The sequence below is a fragment of the Cyanistes caeruleus genome, chromosome 1 (assembly GCF_971803275.1).
Source record: "Cyanistes caeruleus chromosome 1, bCyaCae1.hap1.1, whole genome shotgun sequence".
NCBI classification, from domain to species: Eukaryota; Metazoa; Chordata; class Aves; order Passeriformes; family Paridae; genus Cyanistes; species Cyanistes caeruleus.
In genome coordinates this window covers 145,307,324-145,330,447 of record NC_141701.1, presented here as the reverse complement: position 1 = coordinate 145,330,447, position 23,124 = coordinate 145,307,324, and the positions used below count along the sequence as shown (strand labels likewise).

Below are 23,124 nucleotides of genomic sequence, written 5' to 3'. Positions count from 1 at the left end.
CTCCCGCCGCCGCCGCGCCCGCAGCAGCCCCGAGCAGCCCCGAGCAGCCCCGAGCAGCCCCGAGCAGCCCAGAGGAGCCCGGAGCAGCCCGGAGCAGCCCGGAGCAGCCCCGAGCAGCCCGGAGCAGCCCAGAGGAGCCCGGAGCAGCCCCGAGCAGCCCGGAGGAGCCCGGAGCAGCCCGGAGGAGCCCGGAGGAGCCCGGAGCAGCCCCGAGCAGCCCGGAGCAGCCCGGAGCAGCCCGGAGGAGCCCGGAGCAGCCCGGAGCAGCCCGGAGCAGCCAGGAGGAGCCCGGAGCAGCCCCGAGCAGCCCGGAGGAGCCCCGAGCAGCCCCGAGCAGCCCGGCGCCCCGCAGCCCCGGCATGGAGCGCCCGCTCAACCTCAGCTGCCTCGCCGATACGACGCCGGACAGCGGCAACAGGAGCGGGTCCTCCGCCGGTCCTGAGGGCGGCCAGGCCCATCTCTCCGTCTTCAGCGTGTTGGTCCTCACGCTGTTGGCCATGCTGGTGGTGGCCACGTTCCTCTGGAACGGGCTGGTCCTGGCCACCATCCTCCGCGTGCGCAGTTTCCACCGGGTGCCCCACAACCTGGTGGCCTCCATGGCCATCTCTGACGTGATGGTGGCGGCCCTCGTCATGCCCCTCAGCCTGGTGCACGAGTTGTCCGGGCGGCGGTGGCGGCTGGGCCGGTCGCTCTGCCAGGTGTGGATCTCCTTCGATGTGCTGTGCTGCACTGCCAGCATCTGGAATGTCACGGCCATTGCCCTCGACCGCTACTGGTCCATCACCCGTCACCTGGAGTACACGCTCCGCACCCGGCGCCGCATCTCCAACATCATGATTGCTCTCACCTGGGCGCTCTCCGCATTTATCTCTCTGGCCCCACTGCTCTTTGGCTGGGGAGAGACTTACTCAGAGGACAGTGAAGAGTGCCAAGTCAGCCAGGAGCCCTCCTACACCATCTTCTCCACGTTCGGGGCCTTCTACCTGCCCCTCTGCGTGGTGCTCTTTGTGTACTGGAAGATCTACAAGGCTGCCAGGTTTCGAATCGGATCTCGCAAGAGCAACTCCATCACCCCCATTACACCAGAAGCGCTGGAGGTAGGTCAGCTTGGTTGTGTTTTGCTCGGGTCAAGCGCTGGCAGCAGGCAAGCCTTTGTAGAAGTGGGGGAAACTTAAACCAAAAGTGTGCAAGTGAGCAGCGGTCCACCAAAGCCCTGTGGATCCTGGAGGCTTCCGAGGGAAGGCTGACTGCAAAGCTTGCAAACCCAGTCTGCTGGCTCCCTCCCAGCCCCCAGCTGCGAGCGCTCAAGGTGTAGCCAAAGCAACTTTGGGACGTATTGTGAGCCTGAGCGCCACGTGGGCGAGCGGTGACTCACAGGTGTCCCCCCATGGAATGCTGAATCAGTGCTGGCCGGCATGAGTAAGGGGGCACCGTCCCTCCCCTGGGGAGGCAAGGGGACAGTGGATGGATGGGCTGCTGTGTCTGCTGGGGATGGTACCTTGGCAACCAGCTGTGGCTTTGGGGACACTGTGAATTTACCCAGATGAAAAACACATGTGCAGAATGTCCTTGGAAATCTTTCCTAATCATGACTGCATCATGTCAGTTCATCCCAGGCACGGTGACTCTGCACTGGAAAGATTCCTTGCAGGGAGGAAGCAAATGTATGCTAATTTCCTTCCCTCTCTACCAAGGACTCCTCAACTCAATGGGTTTAGAGAAAGTAAGCAGACTTCTGTGCATGGCATGTGGGTGTGTGTCTGTTCTGCTATCAGATTATAAGTGGGGAAGTAATCTTCATTACAATCAGATTGTAAGTGGGGAATTGCTGCTGTGTGAGTAACCCCATGTACCCTCAGAACTCTCCCTAGTTTCTTTTCCAGCCTCACTTACAATAGTCTCCATCACCCAGAAAAGGTCATCCAGCCTGCGTTTCCCCTCAGAAGAGTGACGTGGATGGCCTGTGTTTCCCCCGGAGCCTTGGCCCTCGCTCGCGTTGTTGGGCTCTGTACCTGCTGTGTGGGATCACCTGGCTGGGGTACATATGGTGCAACTCATGTTTGTGTTTGGCAGGTAAAGGAAGCAGCCCAGCAGCCACAGATGGTCTTCACTGTCCGTCACGCCACTGTTACGTTCCAGACGGACGGAGACACGTGGAGAGAGCAGAAGGAAAAGAAAGCTGCCCTCATGGTGGGCATCCTTATCGGGGTCTTCGTGCTCTGCTGGATCCCCTTCTTCATCACAGAGCTCATCAACCCACTCTGCTCATGTGACATCCCACCTGTTTGGAAGAGCATTTTTCTATGGCTGGGCTATTCAAATTCCTTTTTTAATCCACTCATCTACACTGCTTTCAACAAAAACTACAACAATGCCTTCAGGAACCTATTCTTTAGGCAGCAGTGAGCAGAAAAAGCTTTCCTGCTGTCCCAGGAAGCTGATTTTGAGTGTCAATGGTTCTGACCAAATTCCTGAGGAAGTCCAAAGCCACAGATACTGAGGTGATGCTGAAAATGCATCGCCATGGGTCGTATGTCCCAGAATCAGTCCCAGTCCCTAGGCAGGCTCTCCATCCCAGCCTCTTAGCTGCTGTTTTTCCTGCAAGTAGCATGTAAGGGCTTCTCCTGCCAGCAGCCTGGCACCCTCGCTCCAGTGCCCTGCTGTGTTCCTCCTGCCTCCCCAGTGATGCTCTGTTTGGAGGCACCAAAGGTGCAGAGGAGTCCACTGGCAAAGAAACGTTGGTTTGGCTGCTGCTGGTGTCTCCCAGCATTAATCAGCTTTGTCCCATGTGCAAAGCTGGTACCCTAAAACATCAGGAGGTTTTGTGATTACATATGAGAGTACATATTTTATGGCTTGGCTGAAAACAAGGTTTGTCTTGTCTTTCACTGGTAAAGACTGCAAAGTGTTTGTTTTTTGGGGAATAAAACCCTTGGTAAGGGTGAAGTGCAGACTACAATTACCAAGCTTTTTGTCACATACTTTGGGCAAAATTGTGTCTGTTTGCTTTCGGATTCTATGTAGCAGGTTTTTTTTAAAAAAAAACAACAAACAAAAACTTACTGTGAAAGCTTAATGCATGGTGTACCCTGGAATGAGAGAGGATGCATGGGAAACTCACCTCTCATTCCCCAACTGCTACGTGTGAGCATCTGTCTCAAACCTTTATGTTCAGAAATACCAGCTGTAATTGCTAATCTTCATGCCTGTTGTTTCCCATTTTAAAACATAAATGTATTTTGAGCAGCTGTGGGCAGATTTCCTGTAGTTTCAGGGTATGCAAGGGGTGTATTTCAAGTTGCCTTTCAATGAGGAGCTGTGTTTTACTATTTCTGAGTGCAATCCAGGACTTGAAACCAAAGCAAAAACGCCACTTTGTTTCCACAAGCACTGGGTTGCAGGCAAAGGGCAGTTAATGACAGGTGATATTTCTTTCTGGAAGCGTAATCAAACCATGGAGCTTCTCTTCTGCAAGGAACAGACTTGAATATTTCTTTTTTTGCCCACCTGTCCTTCTCTTCCCACCCCTCTAAGGCTCCATCCCATGTGGTTGTTACTGCTCTATTGCCTCCCTGCCTTTCCACATTGCCAACTTAATTATAGTAGTTGGCATTTCACTCCTCAAATTAGAGTTACACACTTTATACTGTGCTGCCAAAAGACTGACAGGACTGCAGATAAAGGAAAGCATTAGCTTTAACTTGGTTCTGGGGCAGCCACTGAAATCAGACCACAACTAAAACAGTGAAAAGAAATACAAGATGGAAATCAGAATGGCCTGATTTCATGTCAGATATCTCAAGAAGAGATAAAAGGGAAAGATGTCAATAAATGATGGTAAAGCTCCCTGTGGTTGGATCCTGTAGTAGATCGTGAGACTTCAGATGTTAAAATTGTCACTGGTCCTTGAAACCAGTCAAAAATCCTGGCAGAGCTGGCAATAAAAGCCCTTTTTCTTTTGCTGTCTCTGGGCAGGTAAAAATGGAAGCAGAAGTCAAGGTGCTATTAAAGCACTGCAGCCCTTTCAGGACCAGTTAGACAAACATCCATCAGCACTGACATGGACATAGCTGATCCTGCCTTTTGGCAAGAAGAGAAATAGGATAGCCCTTTAGATCTTCCTTAACACCATCTTTAAAAAGTCTGATAGAAATATTGGGTAAAACCCTGCCCTCATTGAAAGTAATGGACAATTTTTCAGCGATTTCAAATGAATCAGATTTTTATGTGGCATGTCTTGTCTCGTAAAAGCATAGTTTTAATGTTAATTAATTCAAGGAGAAGATGGGTGGGATGGGAGTAATCTTCTAATTCCCATGAAAGAGGCTCTGACCTGCCCCTTAACTGTGGGCCAATCTTTACAACTAGTAAAGAGCATTTTCTTTCTTTGTTACATATTTTAAAATATTATTAGTGACATCTCTGATGTATCAAGAATTGTAATAAACTCTTGAGCAGCTTTTTTTTACTGGGTTTATAAAGGCTGTGCTGCTTTCTCTGGACAGCTCATCACTGATGCTGATTTGTTCTATTTGGAAGTTGCTGCTTTTGTTGTGCCAAGGGTTGTTTAGCCAAAAATTACTTGGAAAAAACACTTCCCTTTTCAAGCCAGAACTTCAGCTAAGGTTGGTGGTGCCAGAAAGTAGGAGACTACTTCTTAGGCTTTCAGAGTGACACTTTAAACACTTCAGAGCGTGGATCACCTGGGAAGTTGGACCTTAGTTCCCCATCTCCTCACCCAACACCATGTCTGCACAGCCCCATGTCAGTCACAGCTGTATCTATGCCATTTTTACTTGCTCTTTGATGAGTACTGCAGATTCTCTTGTCTCTGTTGTGTGAGGTCCTTGTGCAGGCTGTGGAATCAGCTGCAAACTCAAATTAATGTCCCCTGTAAGCAGACAAACTGAAATCAGTGGGAAATTCCCTACTTTTGTTGCAGTTTGGCGCTGGGGTGAAGCTCCTTTTCATTGCACCCTCTGTTTATTCATGCTGTGCCTTAAACAGTGACAGGGAGACAGGGGATAATTTTAAACTGACACTAGATAATTCTAATTTGCCTGTAGTCATGAGTATTCCACCATCCTGGTGTAAATTACACTCTCATTTATTTGACAGGCCACATCTGATACAATCATTTTCTGCAAAAAAACAGTTTTCAGTTGGTCGTAAGATTTGTTCTTTTAAATCTTGACAAAATTAGCAGCTTTTGTATTGGCCAATTCCTGCAGCTTGAGACCCAACACCATGGGCTTTTCTTCTCAAGATCATTCCAGCAATGCAATATGACCAGGCAGGGAAAATATCATTATTCTGGAGGTTGCACTGCAGAATCATACTGAAACATGCCACAATGATCTCAGCACAGGGAAGTGTCACAAAGAGACCTGGACATCTGATCCAGGCTCTGAGGCTTTTTACAAACCTCTCATTATTCAAACACAGATGCTGAGTGGGCTCCCAGAGATGCAAATCATGTTTGAAGACATAGGCAACCACAGCTTCAAAGGAGGCATCTTGTACCTTCTTGTTCCCATTTATACACAGAATCAGTGGTGTGAAGAGATCTGCCTCAGTGAGGCTTTGTGAGGATTAATTACTAAATGTTTATCATGTACCAGGAAGGTGGAACGCTCTGGTTTGAATGCCGAGCAGCATTATAAATTGAGCTTCTATTTAATTCCTAGGAAGAACGTTATTACCCATTATTATTGAGTTTTGTACGCAATTTAATGGCTATATAATACTTCCAGAATAGATTTAACTAACCTGCTCCCACTTACAATTAATTTAGTTCCCTCTCAATGCCCTGACAATCCAATGAACATCTGTACGGGAGCTCGGGAGCGCGAGCAGCGTGTGCTGAATTCCGGCTGCTGCTGAGCGTCTCCTCGCGATGCTGAGCGCGTGCTGTCAAGGTTCAAGGAGCAGCAGCTCTCCAGGCAGTCTGCTCTGCGTTTCTTTTACTTCTTAGGGAAGAAAGAAAAGGTCATTGAAGGAAGCCTGTGGATTACATGACAGGTTGGCTAACCGCCTTCCTCCTCCCCCCGCCAGCCTGTTGGGCTCCCTTATCACAGGCAGGCCAGGCAGGTGACTCCAGGACATGCACTGGCCCTACGCAGCCAGAGGTGAGCCACACAGGACTTCATCCCCTGGTAATTTTCTGGGCTTTTCATAAAAAATACTGCTAGGAGATGTATCCTTTGGACTGCCAGCAGCAGCTGAAAGTGGGAGTTTCCTGGAAGAAAAGTTGCAGGTAATTAAAGAAATTTCACCTGACAAGAGTAATTAATGACTATTCCTTCCAGCAATTGCAGTGGTGAGGTGTGACTGACAAAGTGTCAAAGTGATTTTTGCAAGGCAGTGGTTTGAGTGGTTTGGCTGCTTTGTTCATGATGTTTTGCTCTTGGACCCCTCATTTTACCATCACTGGTAGAGCATCCCCCCAGGACTCCAGCAAAGCCATGGTGAATGTGATACAGGCACCATGAATGATCCATGTAAGAACAGCGGGGTGAAACGTCCATGACAAAATTAGCATCCCCACTGCCTTGCACCCTGGCATGAAAATCATGACACTGCCAGCATTTCATCGAATTTAAGACATGGCCAAAGAGCTCTTTATGTCCTCATTATTTTTAGTTATACTGAGGTGCTGAGGAAGTTGCAGAAGACTGAAAGAGAGCTGGAGCTGTGCCAGTATTTTAAAAAGGCAAATTTGGAGAGCCAAGTATGTCTAAGACAAATCCTGTTACTGATTTACAGCTTGAAATTGATCCTGGGCAAAAAAAAAAGTGGAAGAGCTGATAAAGTACTCGGTGAATAAAAAATTACAGGAAATAAATATAATTAAAATAAATCACATTGATGTCTTTGATTGCAGCACATTGTTCATTGCTGATGGTGATATAAAGTATTCACTCAATAATGAATCAGACTTGACAACATTCAATGCCTCCATTAAAAATTGAAGAAGAAACCAATACGAGGTTCAAACTGTCCAATAATTGCTAATGACTTATGGACTTGGAAAGGTATAAATACAGAAAATAAGGTCACTTCTGCAGGGAAGCGAGGATGAAAACTGTCTGGGAACATTTCAGCCTGGGGTGAGGGAAAGGCACGTGTCCAGGAGCAGTGGATGGGGCCCTGGTTGCAGGAGGAGAGACAAGAGGAGGTTGATGTGATGGGGTGCATCAGGAGCTGAACATATGGGACTTTTCAGCATTTCAGGAACAAGCAGGCTTATTTCTTGCCTGTGCATGGGCTGTGTCCAGCTGTGGGTTTTATGCTGCTCACTGGAGGAGAGGCTGCGATTTGAGTTCATCTTCTTATTGCTCCTCCCTCCTCCTCACCACTGCCAGCCAGTCAGCCTCAGCATTGCCATTCTGTGCCATTTCCCATGCTAGCCAAGTCAAATACTGTCCCTAATCATCCTCAAAAGCAAGGCAGATGGGCCCTTTCCCTGGATCCCCCAGTGCATTGTCGTTTTCTGTCCATTTCAGCAGTGGGAACAGCAGCTTCTGCGATGCTGAAGCCCCACTGCTGCTGGGGGATGGGACCAAACAGAGCTTGGAGCAGCTCCAGGGGTTGTCCTTGGAGCAGGCACTGCCCCACCAATGCTCTCTGATAGGAACTAGGATGGGGAAAGATAAAACTGGAGCTATTCCCTCTCCTTGGCTTTCTGCTGGAGCCATTCTCAACAAAATGGTTCCTAATCCTGCTTCTAGTCCCCACCCTGCTTCTGCTGAGACTAAACATGGCAAGGCAGCCACTACCATGGGCCTGGTCATCTCTGCAGGAAGGAGAAAGAGAGGAGTAAAAAACTTTTCACTGGAGCTCTAATTGCAGGAAAATATTCCCCAGCCCTGACTGCCCCCCTGGGAGAGGTTACAAAGTCCATGTGGCTGAGATATCCACCCTGCCCAGTTCAGTACCCCTGGCAGCTGCAGAGGGTGGACACCTCTGTATCATTCCAAACTGCCTGCTGGCTGCTCACCAGGTCCTGAGTCTGTGCAAGTTTTGGACTGAAACACTGCATTTTTCATCAGTTCAGGGCTGCAGCCTGAGGTCAGTGCTTCTTCCTTGTGCCTTTCCATCCCCAAATTGTGCTTAAGCACAGGTCCCACCATCAGTTGATGGTACAGAGGAGGGCAGCCTTTCAAAATTAGCATCTCTGTTGGTGAAGAAAATCTCCTTGTCTCTGGGCCCAAGATGCCAAACCAATAGCCACAAAACCCCAAAATCTGCTTCTTCTTGCCTGATTCAATGTTTGAATCACCTGGTTCTTCACGTGGTGACAGGTGGGCAGACACCTGCTTGGGCAGTCCCAAAACTTGAACCATGCCTGGTCAAGCTCACCTTGCAAAGGTCCATCACGTGTCCCACCTTTTTACTGCTGTTCTGGAGCTCTGGCTATCAGGAAATCTTTCACACATTGGCCAGGGTGCTGCCTCTGCAACATCTCCCTGGCACGGCACAGCTGGACCAAACAGGGTTGTTTCCAACCCAAAAGAGCCTGTGCCACGTAGACTGTGGTGAAAATTAATGTGATCACCTTCTAGATCTGCCTGACATGCTGCCCCACAAGCTACCTGTGCTGCAGTCAGGCAGACTTCAGAGGGGACAAGCAGAGCCCGTGGTCACGTATTTTCACAGTTTGAGTGGAAACCTGCCTTTGAGGAGGGGGGAGGGATAATTTTGATGCTTTGCCAAATGGCTCTTTCGGTGGGCACCGGAGCATATGGAGCCTCTTGCACAATTGCCCGGGAGCTGCAGTTCTGTGATGTTTTTTCTCTCCTCAGCTGCTCACCTGATGCCAAAGTTTCCAGGTGCAGTAAGGCAGGATGCTCCTGCAGTGCATCTTGGACCTTCCACCTGCCCATCACGGCGCTGGGGTGAATATTAAACAGACAGCAGATGCCAAGTGCAAGCACACTTGCTGGCCCGAGGGGTTTCTCAATATTTGGAATTTGAATGGAAAAAGAAACAGAGATCCCGTGGTATTAAGTAATTAAGCTTTTTTGAGACTTTTAAGAAGGAGACAGGTAGATGCTGAGGAGAGGTGATGCAGCAGGCAGCCACACTCCTCTGCTTCCTGCAGCTTTGCAGCACAAACCTCAGCCTTACAGGGGGTTTCAGAGCACTTTACTCTGACTAAAGCCCTCGGGCTACTTTACAAGCTGTTAATAGTTGCCAACCAAAATGAGTGTCAGGGCTTTTTCTTATTAAAATGAGCATTTAGGGCACCTGGAGAACACTGTAAGCAGCATAAACCCTGTCAGTTCTTTCTGAAACCATCAAATTGTCCAGTGCTTGCATGCAGAACATAGCAAATAACTTTTAAATGTAATTTATTTGACAGCAAATCTGCTTCTGCTCATCAGATCAGCTTTTCCACCACTTTTACTAACTCATTTCCAAGACACCACGTACCCACCCACTGTGCGTGTGCTACAGCACCTTCCCCTGGTGATTCCACAGGTGCCTGTCCCGCAGGGATTGTGTCCTGGACTCCCCAGCATGAGGTGCAATGCAGCACCTCCTGCCCTCCTGGTCACCTGGCCTTCAGGGTACACTGGATGTGGCATGTTTGGAGGGTCTGGGCTGTCTTTCAGACCCCTGTTCCTCATCCCTCTGTCTGGCAGCCGCAGGTGAGCAGCAGTTCCCGCTCCACGCCGCTTCTCCTGGCTCCCTTCTTGCGCTTGGAGATGCCCCGAGGAGTTCTGCCATGGCTCGGTGGAGCCTGTTTCCCCCTGCAGAGCCGTGGTGGTGCTCCCAGAGCCAGGGCTGCTCCTCGGGGGCCAGTGGAGAAGACATCACCTGATTTGGTGTCACCTGGGTGAGCCACGAAGCCCCAGATCAAATGGGCTGATATCCCTCTGAAACTGCGGTGGGCTCGGACACTTCAAAACCATAAAGCAGCCGTGATCCTCACTGAGGGGACCCTGAGGGAAAAGGGAATTGTCTCAGCCTCGGTGTCCCCATCGCTGTTAATGGGAGCGGTATTGGCGATGCAAAAACACTCGCTCGCGGTGAGAGACTTCTCCAGGGTCAAGCTGTTCAAGTATAAGCGATTTATTATAAGAGTAAAAGGAGGGGAGACCCGTGTCCGCCACCAGCCTTGGCGTCCACGTGGTCTGGGGGAGGGGAGAGAGAACAGGTAGAGCAGGGAAGGTGAGGTTGGAAGGGAGAGGGAGGGAGTAAGAGAGCAACAGAGGGAAAGAGCAGGGAAGGCGAGAGGGGTAGGAACAGGGAGAGGGGGCTGAGAGTTAAGAGGGGGGAGAGGGGAGAGGGGTAAAGGGAGGAGGGAAGAGAGAAGAGGTAAGAGGTAAGAGGTAAGAGGTAAGAGTAAAGAGCAAAGAGCAAAGAGAGCGAAGTTCTTGTTACAATCCAATATATCTTTTTCTATCGTGAATATTCTAATTACCAGAAACCAATCACCATGAGACACACCCACTAAAGAATTTACATACAACCTATGGGCTTCCCTATATTAACATACAGTGTTGCATTTTATACTCTACAGAGCTTTACAAGTTCTTTGCTTGCTTCTTTACTTTTGGACTCTTCTTATCAGCAGAAGGACATTGTTTTATCAACAGGGATTCTCCTCTAGCTGGCTAGGCTATTGTTCTTTGGTTAACCAGTACTCAATATCCTATAACTCAAAGCAGGCTTTCATTTCTACTTTGATTCTAGCCTTCATATTTTCACAATCTAGTGCCAAACAATCACATTCATAAGGTTTCCCTGTTTCACCTTCCCCAACAGAGCGGAGTTAATTAAAGATCTCTTAATCGAAGAAGGGCTCGCACACACCCCGGGCTCGGGGACACCGCGGAGATGGAGAGCGCTGTGCTTCCTCCTGTTATAAATTTGTATTGTGATATTGGCTTTCGCAGATGAATATTATATATTAAATACTTTTTAGCTATGCTAACAAGTCTTAAGTTTAAAAGAATTTCCTAGGTACAAGGCAAGGAAACCCCAGAGGGAAGGACAGTGGGGCCCAAGCTGTTATCAGAACAGTAGAACCCAAACTGTTATCAGTGGAAGATATGAAGACCAGCTGCCCTCAGGGGAAGGATGAGGGGCCCAGGCTGTTATCAACAAGTGACCATCTGCAGCAAAAAGGAAACCAAACTCCAAAATAATGCTGACCAGCTAGAATAATGATAACCAGCAAAAATTATGCTGACCAGCAGAAAATAACATGATCCAAGAAGGTGGAACCAGGGAGGGGACATGCTTGAATATGCATTAACCTCACACAGCAAAGAGGGGATAAAAAGGACACTCCTGAGATACCAGGTGTGTTCCTGGTAACCCACCAGGGCACCCGGCCGTTTTAACCCCTTTGCTTTATTTCTTTTGTCTCCTAATTGTCTTTTGTTTATATTAAATTCTTTTTATAATTTATTAAGTGAATCTCGTTTTTAATACTCCCCGGCTCGTACCTGGCCCTGCTCTCCTGCACAAGCCCAGAGGCTGCCGTGGGGACGGGCGGTGACTCTGGAGGCAGCACAGGGCTGAGGGGAGCCGCTGGCTCTGTCCCGCAGGACGGGGGCCGGGGGCCGCAGACAGAGCTCTGCCCTGGCAGCGGGACAGCGAGCTGACTGCTCCTCGCAGCACGGAGGACACGGAAAAAGAACCCTCTGGCCCGCTCTGACCTTCCCCCTGCTCCGTGGCAAGACCGGTCTGCTCGGCAAGACGAGAGCTGAGAGTGCTCGGATCTGCTCGAGGGCGGCAGCACAGGGCAGAAAGAGACTGATTGCTGCTCGCCTCCTTCTGCCAGCTGCCATGCAGGGGGAAACGGAGCAACAGCCCTTTTATTGCTCCCAGATGTAGTCCTGAGAGATGGCAGCATGCTCAGAGACTTATTTTTTCATTGTTACTTGAATGGTTGTGATGCACCTAAATAACCTGGATAATGCAAACCTTAGTGCTGAGGGTGGAAGGAAAGGAAAAATGCACTCTGTCGCTGAGCAAGTCCCCTCCAGCTTTGAGATGTGCAAAATGAGCAGCATGCTCACGTTGTTCAGCATTTGGATGCTCAGCTTCATACAGCCCCTTGTAAGTGGAAAATATCTTTTTTGCTTACCATGTACATCTGCTATTACAGCCCTCTAAACCACACCGGTGGTCACCAGCCTGACAGAGTTCAAGAAGTGTTTGGACAATTCTCCCAGGCATGTGGTGTGACTCTTGGGGTTGGTTCTTTGTAAGGCCAGGAGCTGGGCTTGATGATCCTCATGGGTGCCTTCCAACTCAGCATATTCTGTGATTCTGTGAAATCCACTGGCCTCCTTCCTCTGCCTCTTCTCATTGCCCTGAATTTTGAGATGCCTCAGAGTAGAATCAGCACTGCACATTTCCAGACTCCTTTCTTTATCCAACTTTGCACCCTCTAACACTCCTGCTCCTCGCAAAGGCACAGCTACAGCCTGGCTCTGGCTGGGGGAGTCCCAAGTGGGGTGTGTCTTCAGCAAAAAGACACGAAAACCAGAATTACCCACATTGTAGGATGATGTTATTTTTGAAGAATGACTGGTTTATTTTATGGGGCCAGGATGGAACTTTTTTATGCACAAATGTCCTTAGGACTCTTTATAGACACAGGTGAGTATGGGAGCCTTTTTTTTGTCCTTTGCCCTCCAAGCAGAGCAGCACAGAACACGTGGGAACATACACACAGCAATTGCCCAGATTAATTGCTCTGAGTTTTCCCACCAAACGTACAGCACTGCACACCTAAACATACCAGGAAAACATGTTCTCTTTGGGCACAGCTCTCAGCCCCCACACACTGGAAAAAATCAACACAAACAAACACTTTTCCTAAAAAACATACACAAAATCACTCATGTATTTCTTTTTACAATCACAGAATCATAGGATGGTTTGGGTTGCAAGAGACCTTAAGGATCATCTTGTTCCAAGCCCCCTGCCACTGGCAGGGACACCTTCCAATATGCCCCATCCAGCCTGGCTTTGAAAACCTCCAGGGATGGGGAAGTGGTCACACTGCATCCACTCTTATAGCTGCCTTTTGGTTATTTTGCTCCTGACTAGAAATACTGAATGAATGTGTGAAGGACTAAAACCTGTCTCAGCAAAATATTAGTTACTAAAGCCTCTCTCTGATCAAGGGAAAAAGGAAAGGTGAATCAAAGGCAAACTGATTTTCACCAAGGAAAATTCTGATAGCTTGTTGAATTTTTCTATTACATCAATTATATGTGATTTGAGAAGATAAAGCATTTCCTGAGCCCTGCCTGGAGGAGATTAGCAGAATGTTTTGGTAATCCCTCTGATCCCTCAGGAGTGAATGCTACTTTATCATTATGCATGAAGAGTTGATGTTAGAGACTGCTACAGAGATAAGAAATGGGACCAAGAGTTCACAGAATGGCTGAGGTTGGATGGAAGTCACCTGGTTCATCCCTCAGCTCAAGCACCTAGAGCTGGTTGCCCAGGACCATGTCCAGATGGCTTTTGGGTGTCTCGAAGGACAGAGACTCCACACCCGGGCAACCTGTGCAAGTGCTCAGGCAGCCTCAGCAAAAATATATTTCCTGATGTTCAGAATGTTTTCATTTTCCCCCATTGCCTCTGACCCTGTCACTGGGTGCCACTGGACCTTTTTGAATGGTCATTAGCTTTGGACTAACAGGACAGAAATGCTTGCAGGGGCTTCATTCATTTGGACTGCAATGTGACAGATGGCTTCATCTCTTCACATTCATATCCTCTCCTGCAATTAAATGAAGTGCATTGTTCCTGTGTCTGATTGCATGTGGGAGGCAGGGATGGAGTCTCTACTCTGACTTACAGTGTTCTAGGAATTAATGAAAAATTTTTATATATTTCTTTTTAAATAGAGAACAAATGTTATTTTCTCATTTTTCTTACTGTCTTGAGGGATCATCAGGAGAATTCTTGTAGATACATGTCTCACAAGTATTTAAAGTAGTAAAACATGTAATAGACTCTTTTTCCTTCTTCTTTTTCATCCTTCAGAAAAAAAACCTCTGTGAGTTGCGTGAAGTTGTTTGGTGATGTGTGGGTGTATTATGTGTGTGTCTAACTTGCCAGGGGGAAGCTAATGAAGAACGAGGAGTTTTGCCTACAACTTAATCATCTCTCCTCCAGTCACTCATTTGACTGGCATTTCGGGGGATAGACAGTGGTTTGAGGATTAAAGAGAAGTCAGGAGTGTGGAGGTGACAGACAGTGACGTTCAGCTGTGGCTGATGTGGCAGCACATCCCTGCAGATTCCGCCGTAAGGCTCATCTGTCTGGGGAGCTGACAAGCTGCCAGTGTGCTGCTCTGCACTCAGACTCCTCTTCCTCTACATGCCTTGTGGGGATCAAAAATGCCCAACCACCCCCATGCACTGCCAAGGAGGCAGCCCCATGTGCCTGGCAGCCCTGGGCACCATTGCTCACAGCTGTGTGGGTCTGGCTCCTGGAAGTGAAGGAAGATCTGGTCAGACAGGAAGAGTTTTTGGCTGCCCTTCGTTGTTCTTGTTGCTTGGTGCTTCTGCTTGAGACAGTTAAAATGGGCTTTGCAAAGAGGCAGAGCCCACATGTGTGAGCAGGGGTTATCACTTGAGGATAGCCCAGCACATCATGGGTGTGGAAAAGCACTGCACAAACCTGTTAGTGAGAGGTTCTGGGACATACAAGCATCTCTTCCTTTAAAATGAGACTTAGATAATATAATATAAACCATGGTTCTGAGAAAAACTCAGGAATTAATATTGTGGGTTTCTTTTAATTTGGTGAAATAAGAGAGAGCACAGTGGGAATTTCTTCTTTAGCCTAATATCTTGTTACCCAAATACCTCCTTGGAGCCGGTTCATCAAATCCGTGCACAACAGCAGATCTACTACAGCTACATTGCCAGAAAATGGGGAAATGTATTTTTTTTAAACAGGTTGAAACACTGTTTTTTTGACCACTGGCCATTCTTTGTAAATAAGGATGTAAATGTCCAAAGGCAAAAATATTGATGCCATTTCAAGCGCTGGCTCCTGTGGTCTCCACAGGAAATCACTCTCTTGCAGTCACGCACTTTAGCACTGGTAACTGCAAGTGTTACATGTATTTTTAATCCTGGAGACAAAGCATCAGGCTGAACTTGTAACCCACAGCTTCACGCCAAAAGCACTGACCCTCAAGATGCCAGAGCCACTGCTTTTTAGCCCTTCAATATTCAGTGGAAATGGATGTTGGATTTGCCAGCTGGATTTTTGAGAATGCGCTCAAGAAGTGAAACAGGGATGCACCTGGCTCATGGGTAGGAACAGTGCTTCAAAACATCCCTGTTGTTGATGAGTTTTAAACAGGTTCCATGTGGCTCTTACTTGATCTTTCAAATTCCTTTAGTCAAAGAGCAAGAAGTCACCACCCAGATAAGTGTGACACTTATCATTTGCAAATGCAAACACTTTGCATTTCTTAATTATTGTCAGGTTATTCCCAAGCAATTCTGCGCTGCAAGAAGGTAGAAGATGCCTGTTTTGAGCAAGTATTGCCCATTCTGTGGTCTGAAAGTGTGACACTGTCCTTTGGGTTGGTGCTGTTCTCTGGTGCTGCCTGGCCTTTGCCTGTCCATGGGCTCTGTATGGTCCCCACCCCAACCCAGACCTGCCTGGCCTCGGCTCATCCCTGTCCCCATTCCAGAGCTGCCCAACATCACTCAGCTCCTCCTGAAGGCACTAGCTTGGGAAAGCTGTTGAAAGAGGTTGTTTCTCACTTTCCATGAGGTTAATACATAAAATATTTACATGTAGCTCCAAGTGCCAGGTTTCTGGCCATGTCTTACTCTTCAGAAGGTTCCTGGAGGCTTTGCTGTTCCCCTCTGGCCACTGACATGGGCTGCTCCCCTGAGCTCCCTTCCACTGCTGCTGAACCAGACATGGATACCCCAGAAAATCCGAGGCACCAGCCCATGTTTAAGCATTGCATATAGATGCCCAAGGCACGCAGACAGGCGGCGTGGATCTTGCCTTTGATCTGTGCACACACACCCCATCCCCTTTATCTTTTACTACCTATTGTAAAATCCTTCCCTTCAAAGGGTTGTGATCCCAGCTCGGGTTTTTTGCTGCTCCCCTGCTGCAGATTCCAAAAGGATTTATGGGAGGTGCAAGATGAAAGAAAGGCTGAGAGGAAGAGCTCTCAGTGCAGACAGCTTCTGGTGAGCGGAGTGGGACTGGCAGTGCTGGAGAACAAAACACTTTTGTCATTTGCAGCTCAGGTTTCCACGAAGTGAGAGCCAGGAGCTGCAGTGCCAGCACCCAGCTTGCTGTGACCTCCCCTTGTGCTGCCTGGGAGCAGCAGGGAAGGGACACAGTGACACCACAACAATGGAAGTGGTGAGCTGCTGCTGCCCAGAGGTCACAGCTGGCCCTCTGTGCCTCTGAAGCACACACTGGCTTTAAGCAGGGACATCTCGGTGCAGGATATTTCCTGTCCTGTGTTTTGGAAGTTGGAAGTGGTGCTCCAGCAAGCTCTGCAGTCTTACAGAATATAAATTGTCCTCTTTTGACGCATTTGTCAGATGATAATTTTTTTATTTCTGAAGACAATGTTTGCACGTTATGTTGCTCATCTGCATGGGGAGCATTGTTTGGCTGAAAAAAGCACCAAAACAAGAAGAGCTCTGAGCATGGCTGCTCCCACACTCCTACTCCATGGGCTGCTCTGGGGTCATCATTCCACACTTTATTATATGTATTCTTTCAGAACTCACTCATCCCCAAAGCCCCTTAAAGTGAGGAAAAAGGGCAAAAGGTGGGAGTGGGCAGAAGAAGGAGGGGAGCTGTAAGGGTTGACAAGATTTGCCCCTTTGAAACACAGAGGAAGGCAGTGAATCCATCCCAGGGAGGGAAGTGGTGACTTTGTGGGATGCAAATAACTTGTCAGTGGATGATCCCAGCTTGGAGATTCACCCTGGTGGAGCCTGGTCCTACTCACAATTCAGAAAGAAACAGAGTGAGTGACTGAGTGAGACCCAATGCCAGGGCACCTTAATGCTTAGAGACACAGAAGCCCCTCACCCAGGCTTGGGAACATTTGTTTTAGACCCATATATACATTGTGAGGGGGCACAGCTCTGTAGGTAGCCCTGCAATCAGGTCATGGTGAATGGTGGAGAGGTGAGAATTTCGGTCAGGTGCTGTGCCAAACTCCCTTGAAATCAGCACTTGGCTGCACACCACAAAATGCTCTGCTGTGAAAAGTCAGAGAAATGTAGTCAGAGCTCCTGGAATGGTCTTCTGATTTCTGAGGCTAAAGCAGCAGAAAAGAAATATTGGCAGTGACAGGAGCACTAGGAAGTTTTTCTGAGCTCAGTATTTACATTTCAAAAACTATTTACATTTTATTTACATTGCTTACAAAAAGCATTAAAAGACACAATTTGGAGGGATCTGGCTCATATTTTCAAGGCATCTTAGAAAGAAAATGTCCAATTGATTTTCTTTAATTTCTCTGAGGTCTCAAAACATTCTCCAGATATCAGAGATATGGGTGCAAAAAACATCTCCTGCCATTTTGTAAGCCCAACTGGAAAAGTGCTGGGACAAGAAAACAGCCTTGTGTGGGCAGTCAGAGCAGAGCAGCTTTGCACCAGGTAAAACAACTGTGGGCACTGCTTGTGCAAGAACCTTCAGGACATCACCCTTGGTCTGAATGGAAAAGAAAGTCACCAGAACTGAGCAGGCTCACAAAAAGAGATTTTCTTAAGAGAAAATTATGAGGGGTTAAGTGAGATTACAGCAGTTCTAGTTAAGGTTCAGAGTTCAGTGCTGAGTTTATCTTTGTTGCTGCTCTGGGCTGGTGCTGGGTTTCAGTGGGAAACAAGCTGCAGCCTTCGTACGGAGACAAATCCCAGCATGTGTGCTGTTGTGATAGCGTTGGACTGATTACATCTCCTCAAGTTAGACAAAGTGGAATCATTAAACTCACAATTTCATCCCAGCAAGTGTGGAGCCATGGAGCAGCACATTCCCTGCCCTCTGAGTACCTATACTGCCCTCCCTGGTGTGTCTCCCACAGTTGTTTGCAAGCTCCAAGATCTGGGTTTGAATGGATCATTCACTGCTGTGCTATGGTTTGGAAGCTGTGTTTGCATGTCAAGAGATGAAGAGGGTAGAGGGAAAAAAATCACCTCCCTGAGGAACACCGTGGAGCTTCACGAGGCTCTTGCCATCACTGTCCTGTAGGAAACCATGGATCAGAGCTTCTCCCACTGCCTGCTTTCCATCCTCCTGTTTCCTCTCTCACATGGGCACTTTGACAAAAGGGACCCTCCTCATCAAGGACCAAAGTGAAATTCAATGCAAAGATGTTGAATTTTTCCAAAGCTGTTAACTGTGGAAAGAAGGTTACCATTACTTGGAAGCAAAAATCTGTTTTGTTTTTTTTCCTGAAGGATTCTGACCAGAAGAAGCAGAAGGCCTGAGGCTGATGAACAAAACAAGGGTGGAAACCCATAGAAACAATAAGAGGGCACCTTGTGGTACGATGCCAATAGTTACTTGGAGGTCTGGGATTATTTCTCCAGCTTCTGCCTGAGTTCTGAATTTAGCTGCTTCAAATATTTCAACCTTCCCTCTTCCTTGTGTTTAAAAATTACTGCCCTGAAACTGGAATCTGAGATGCTGCCATTAACATTAATGCAGCCTCAGACTCCCAGCCTGTTAATCCAAAAGAAAACCCCACAGTAAACCACTCTCTTGATCCACATGGTCGATGATAGGCGCTGAGAGAACTGCAGTGAGTGCAAAAAGTGCCCAGAGGCATGTTAATGGCAGGAGGAAAAAACCCACATTACACCAATATTTGGATTTGGGCAGTGCCTGAGCCTGGTACTGAAGACCTGGAGACTGTCAGGATCTCACCCACCCTTGGAACTTCACTCAGAGCCCAGAGCAAACCCTCCTTGGTCCTTGAACTGTTGCTCATCCTGATGGGAAAGTACCAGAAGTGATATTAGTCTAAATCCAGATGTCAGAATGCAGACTGCTGCCAAAATTTAGCTGTGGTTAAGGAAATCACCAGAAAAAATCCAACTCAAAGATTTGGGAGCAGGAGCCAAGGAAACTTGTTTACAGCTTGCTCTCCATTTAGAACAATTAATCACTGAGCCACTGAAGGCTGCACTTCCCACAAATTACCCAAAGGATGCCTGTCTGCTTGGATTAAGCCAAAGTGCTCTGATAGAGTCTGTAACTACCTCAGATATGGATGAAAACTGGCAGGTCAGCTCACTGATTTACCAAAAAAATAAAAAAAAAACAAAAAAGAGAGAAACGATCTATCAGGTAACAGGGACCACCTCTTTTCCCCCCTTAACTGCTTCCTGATACCTGGACTGAATTCATAACCAAAGAACTGTACCTGAGATGCTCCTGGACCTCCCCAGTTGTGGGGTCTTTCTGGCCATGAAGTCATAAAATGCACTAAGAAATGCACTAAAGATAAAACTAATGAGAGAAAAAAAATGAAGTTTTGGAAAAAGTAACGATTTCTTCCACTACTCTTTGGAAGAGCTACTCTCCCAAGGAAGCAGAATCAGGTCTGGCCTAAACAATAGATACAAATCTGAACAACACCAGGAAATATGAGTTTTTGTGGGAGACACATTCCCAAGGTGAGTCTGCATTTGAAACCCTCTCTCCCTGGCCAGGGTCTCAGTGAGGGACACAGGATCTGCAGCTTCCTCTCCAGCCGTGGCTGTTATCCCAGGCTGACCCTCACCTCACCATGGCTTGGCCATGGACCTGCCTGGACACTGGGAATGTGCCTGGATTCTGGCTGGTGGCCATAATTTTATCAGCATGCAGGGTCTACGTGGCTGGTTCAGACTGCTGGGAGTTGTCACCAGTTACAAAAGAGACAAAAATTATAAATATCTCATTCATCAGATATTAGGTTAAGTTACACACACAGTAAAGGAACCAGAAGCTGAATTTTATGTGAAAGCAAGAAAGTATCTTGATGTGTAATGGAGTTTTTTTGTTTAAATGAGGGAAAAAGTCAAGATGGATGTGTACTATGTTCCCAGACTGTCCCTGAAGAAGCATGAACTTTACAGATTCATAGTCCTATTTGGAAATACTCAGCAGCATTCACTTGGATCATTATCAGACCAAGTATGGATTTCTAATTACTTTTACAAATAACAAAGTGTCTAGAACATAATTTCTTGGCATTTTCAATTGCATTTTTCCTCTATACTGCAGATATAAAGTGATCACTGATGCCTAAGAAGCACCAAAGAAAACAGAGATGTTAAATATTAGGAGGTCTCTTATTTATACACTATATCTACAAAAAAAATGCTTTTCTTCAGTTAAGAAGTGAGTTGCTGTTTTAGTCTGGGTCTCCAGGTCTCCTTTCCTGTTCCAATACAAAATCTTCATCAAGAAGAATTTTCCATTTAGGAGATCCTGTCTACACCATCTTTCTCAATACACTTGCAATTATTTTGTCTCCAAGTGAACTCATTTGAATTTTGTAATTCATTCTAATTCCACAACATATTTCAGAAAAATTAAACACCGAAGAGATATTCAGAGTACATTTCAGCTGGCTTTTCCTTAAAGTAGTAGTTATTAATGATAAAAGTTTCTTCTCTCTTGAATTACCATGATCTAGAATCAACAGCAATAAGCAACCATTTGAGGTGTAGAATACTGCTAGTCAGATTGGAATTAAAGCACCAAATTATTTAGTTGAATAGACAGAGAAGTCACCTTAGAAAGTCAGTCTGGGCCACTCAGAGACAGCTGGGTTGGTGCTGGTTACAGACTTGGTCCTCAGCACTCTGAGCCAGTAGTGGAGCTGAGGAATATTCCAAAATCTCCATTTCTTCTTTTTTCTTTCTTAATCTGAGCTTTCAGACCAGCACTGTAATGTTTTAGACAAATAGCAAGGCTATCTCCAGGTCCCTGTGAGGAGACCAGCAACCTTGGAGCTATGCAAGTGCGTTAATTAGAGTCTGCAGAGGATGAAGAGGATGAAGAGGATGAAGAGGAAGGAGGGGCAGAATACCTCTGGTGCAGGACAGAGGACATTGGTTCATGACTTATTGTGCTGTGAAAGGTGTGACCTTTAGCTGTGGATCCTGAGAAGTGCAATAGACTCAAAATTCTGTAGCATTTCTGTACTGAGAGGCTGTTTGAGCAGTGGAACAGGCTGCTAAGGAGATGGTCAGTTCCCCCAGCCTGTCAGTGTTTAAGAGGAATTTGGGCAATGCCTTTAACAATTTCCTTCAATCTGGTGAGCCCTGAAAGGGTCAGGCATGACCCTCAGGACTGGATGATCTCAGGTCCCATGTCCTTGGTGCTGTCCTTGGCACCAGCACAAAACATAACCCATGTTTTGTTCTCTCAGCCTGCTCCTTACAGGACTGCCTGGGAATGGGACTCCTCCTGCTTGTAAAGTGTCCTGAGATCCACACTCTGCTGCTTTGCCTTTTCACAGCAGCAGTTCCCAACACATACCAGCAGTTCTGGGGCCATAACATTTACTGAGATTTTACCCCATTCATGGGGAAAATGTTGTTTTTTTAAAAAGAAAAATGGGCTAACAAATCAGTTTTAACACAAACGTGGCCAAGCTGTACAAACTGGAGCAGTGTAGCTTCTCAGTGCTGGGGTTTTCAATCCAAATCCCGGTGCTGGCAGAGGTAGGCAAGGCCCTTCAGAGACACCTCTTGCCTTTCAAGTTGTTTGGTGTTTCTCAGCTGCACTCTGCTTTTGCAAAGTGGCTTCCTCACAGCAACAATCCAATTTGTTGCCTGAGGAGGGACAGAAGCAATTCCCACTACCCATTCTCCTAAAGAGTAATCTTTTCTTTTTAAACACGTTTATGGTGTCTCTGTCCATGGTGAGAAATGTGCAGAGTAAGAGCAGCACAAAGCTGTTTATGGTGCCATGGCTGAGCTCTCAGAGGAAGGCAGTAGCGTGTTCTGGCTCCATCTCACAAGGAAAACCAGCTCCTGTGCCCCCTCTGGGAAAAGGCTGGGCACACGAGGTGCCCAACACATGTTTGTGTGTCACAAACACAGGGGGGGCCAGGGGGGCTGTTCCCACAGCTACAGAAGATGTGCCAGGCAGCTCTGCCCCTGCTCTGCAGAGCAGCTCTCCAGGGAAACCCAGGGATACAGCAGCTCCTGCTGCAGCTGCAGGGAGGCAGAAGCAGGGCTGGTTCAGCTGGAAGCAGCTTTGTGGACAGGCTGTGACCCTCTGTGTGTATTGCCTGGCTCTAAAGGCATGGAAATCTGCACACACCTGCAGCTGAGATTCCATACTGGCTTGGTCCTATATTTTCACTCCACATACACAAACTTTATGCAAACGAGGCATTTTTTTCCTTTTTCCCCCTCACAGCTAACAGGTATTCCTATTTGTAAATGGCACATCACGCAGCAAGGTATCACTGCAGGAGGGGCTTGCTGAGACCACCTTCCCAGGCAGTGAAATAACCCCTGTAGACCACAGCAGCCCCTTTAGCAGGGACAGTCAGTCCCACAAAGCATTTTGGAGAGGCTGGATAGGTGTCACATAGTGAGATCACTTCACACATTACACTCAACTTGACCTGGTATCCCACTGCTTGCTTCAGGGCTGTGATTTCTTTTCCAGAACTGCTCATAGTAGTGGTTTTCTTTTGACAGAAAAGGCATGAAATCCTCTGTAGTAAGGAATGTGTGGGTCTTCACATGCTGTCTTCACTTTGTTCACAGTATGCAGGCAATTTAAAAGCAGCTATTGAAGATACCAAGGCAGGCTCTGCCTGTTTTGTGAAAAGCTTTTACAAAAAAACCTTGGATAAGACTGGCTGGGGGGAATTTCATCGGACTGAACATCCTTACTTTTAACCAGTACCTTAAATAATACCTTTTTCAACCTGTCATATCAAGCAGTGCCTGAGAATATTTCTGGCACTTCAGAAACCCGGTGCAGCGTTTAACTCCTGTCTTCTGAATGGCTCTTTTAGCACAGAATTGATTCCCCAAACCTTTGCTTTTTGACAGGAGGGCTGCCTTGGAAGCAGTGCAAAGTACATGAACCTCAGAACAAGGTATGTGTTAATGCCCATTG

The 23,124-nt window shown here is 47.3% G+C and overlaps 1 protein-coding gene and 1 long non-coding RNA gene across 2 annotated transcripts in view; one reads left to right on the top strand and one right to left on the bottom strand.

The window, feature by feature from the left end:
- The first annotated feature begins 318 nt into the window (after positions 1-318).
- HTR5A (5-hydroxytryptamine receptor 5A) lies at positions 319-6,877 on the top strand. The gene is made up of 2 exons (XM_023921936.2): positions 319-1,097; positions 2,074-6,877. Exons 1-2 carry the CDS (start codon positions 360-362, stop codon positions 2,404-2,406), a joined length of 1,071 nt encoding a protein of 356 aa, XP_023777704.1. The 5' UTR covers positions 319-359; the 3' UTR covers positions 2,407-6,877.
- Positions 6,878-6,912: 35 nt separating this feature from the next.
- The window catches only part of LOC147655999 (uncharacterized), a 30,539-nt gene continuing 14,327 nt past the window's right edge, over positions 6,913-23,124 (bottom strand). The window contains exon 3 of the long non-coding RNA XR_015279758.1: positions 6,913-9,947. This is a non-coding gene — a long non-coding RNA (uncharacterized LOC147655999). The remainder of the gene's footprint in view (positions 9,948-23,124) is intronic.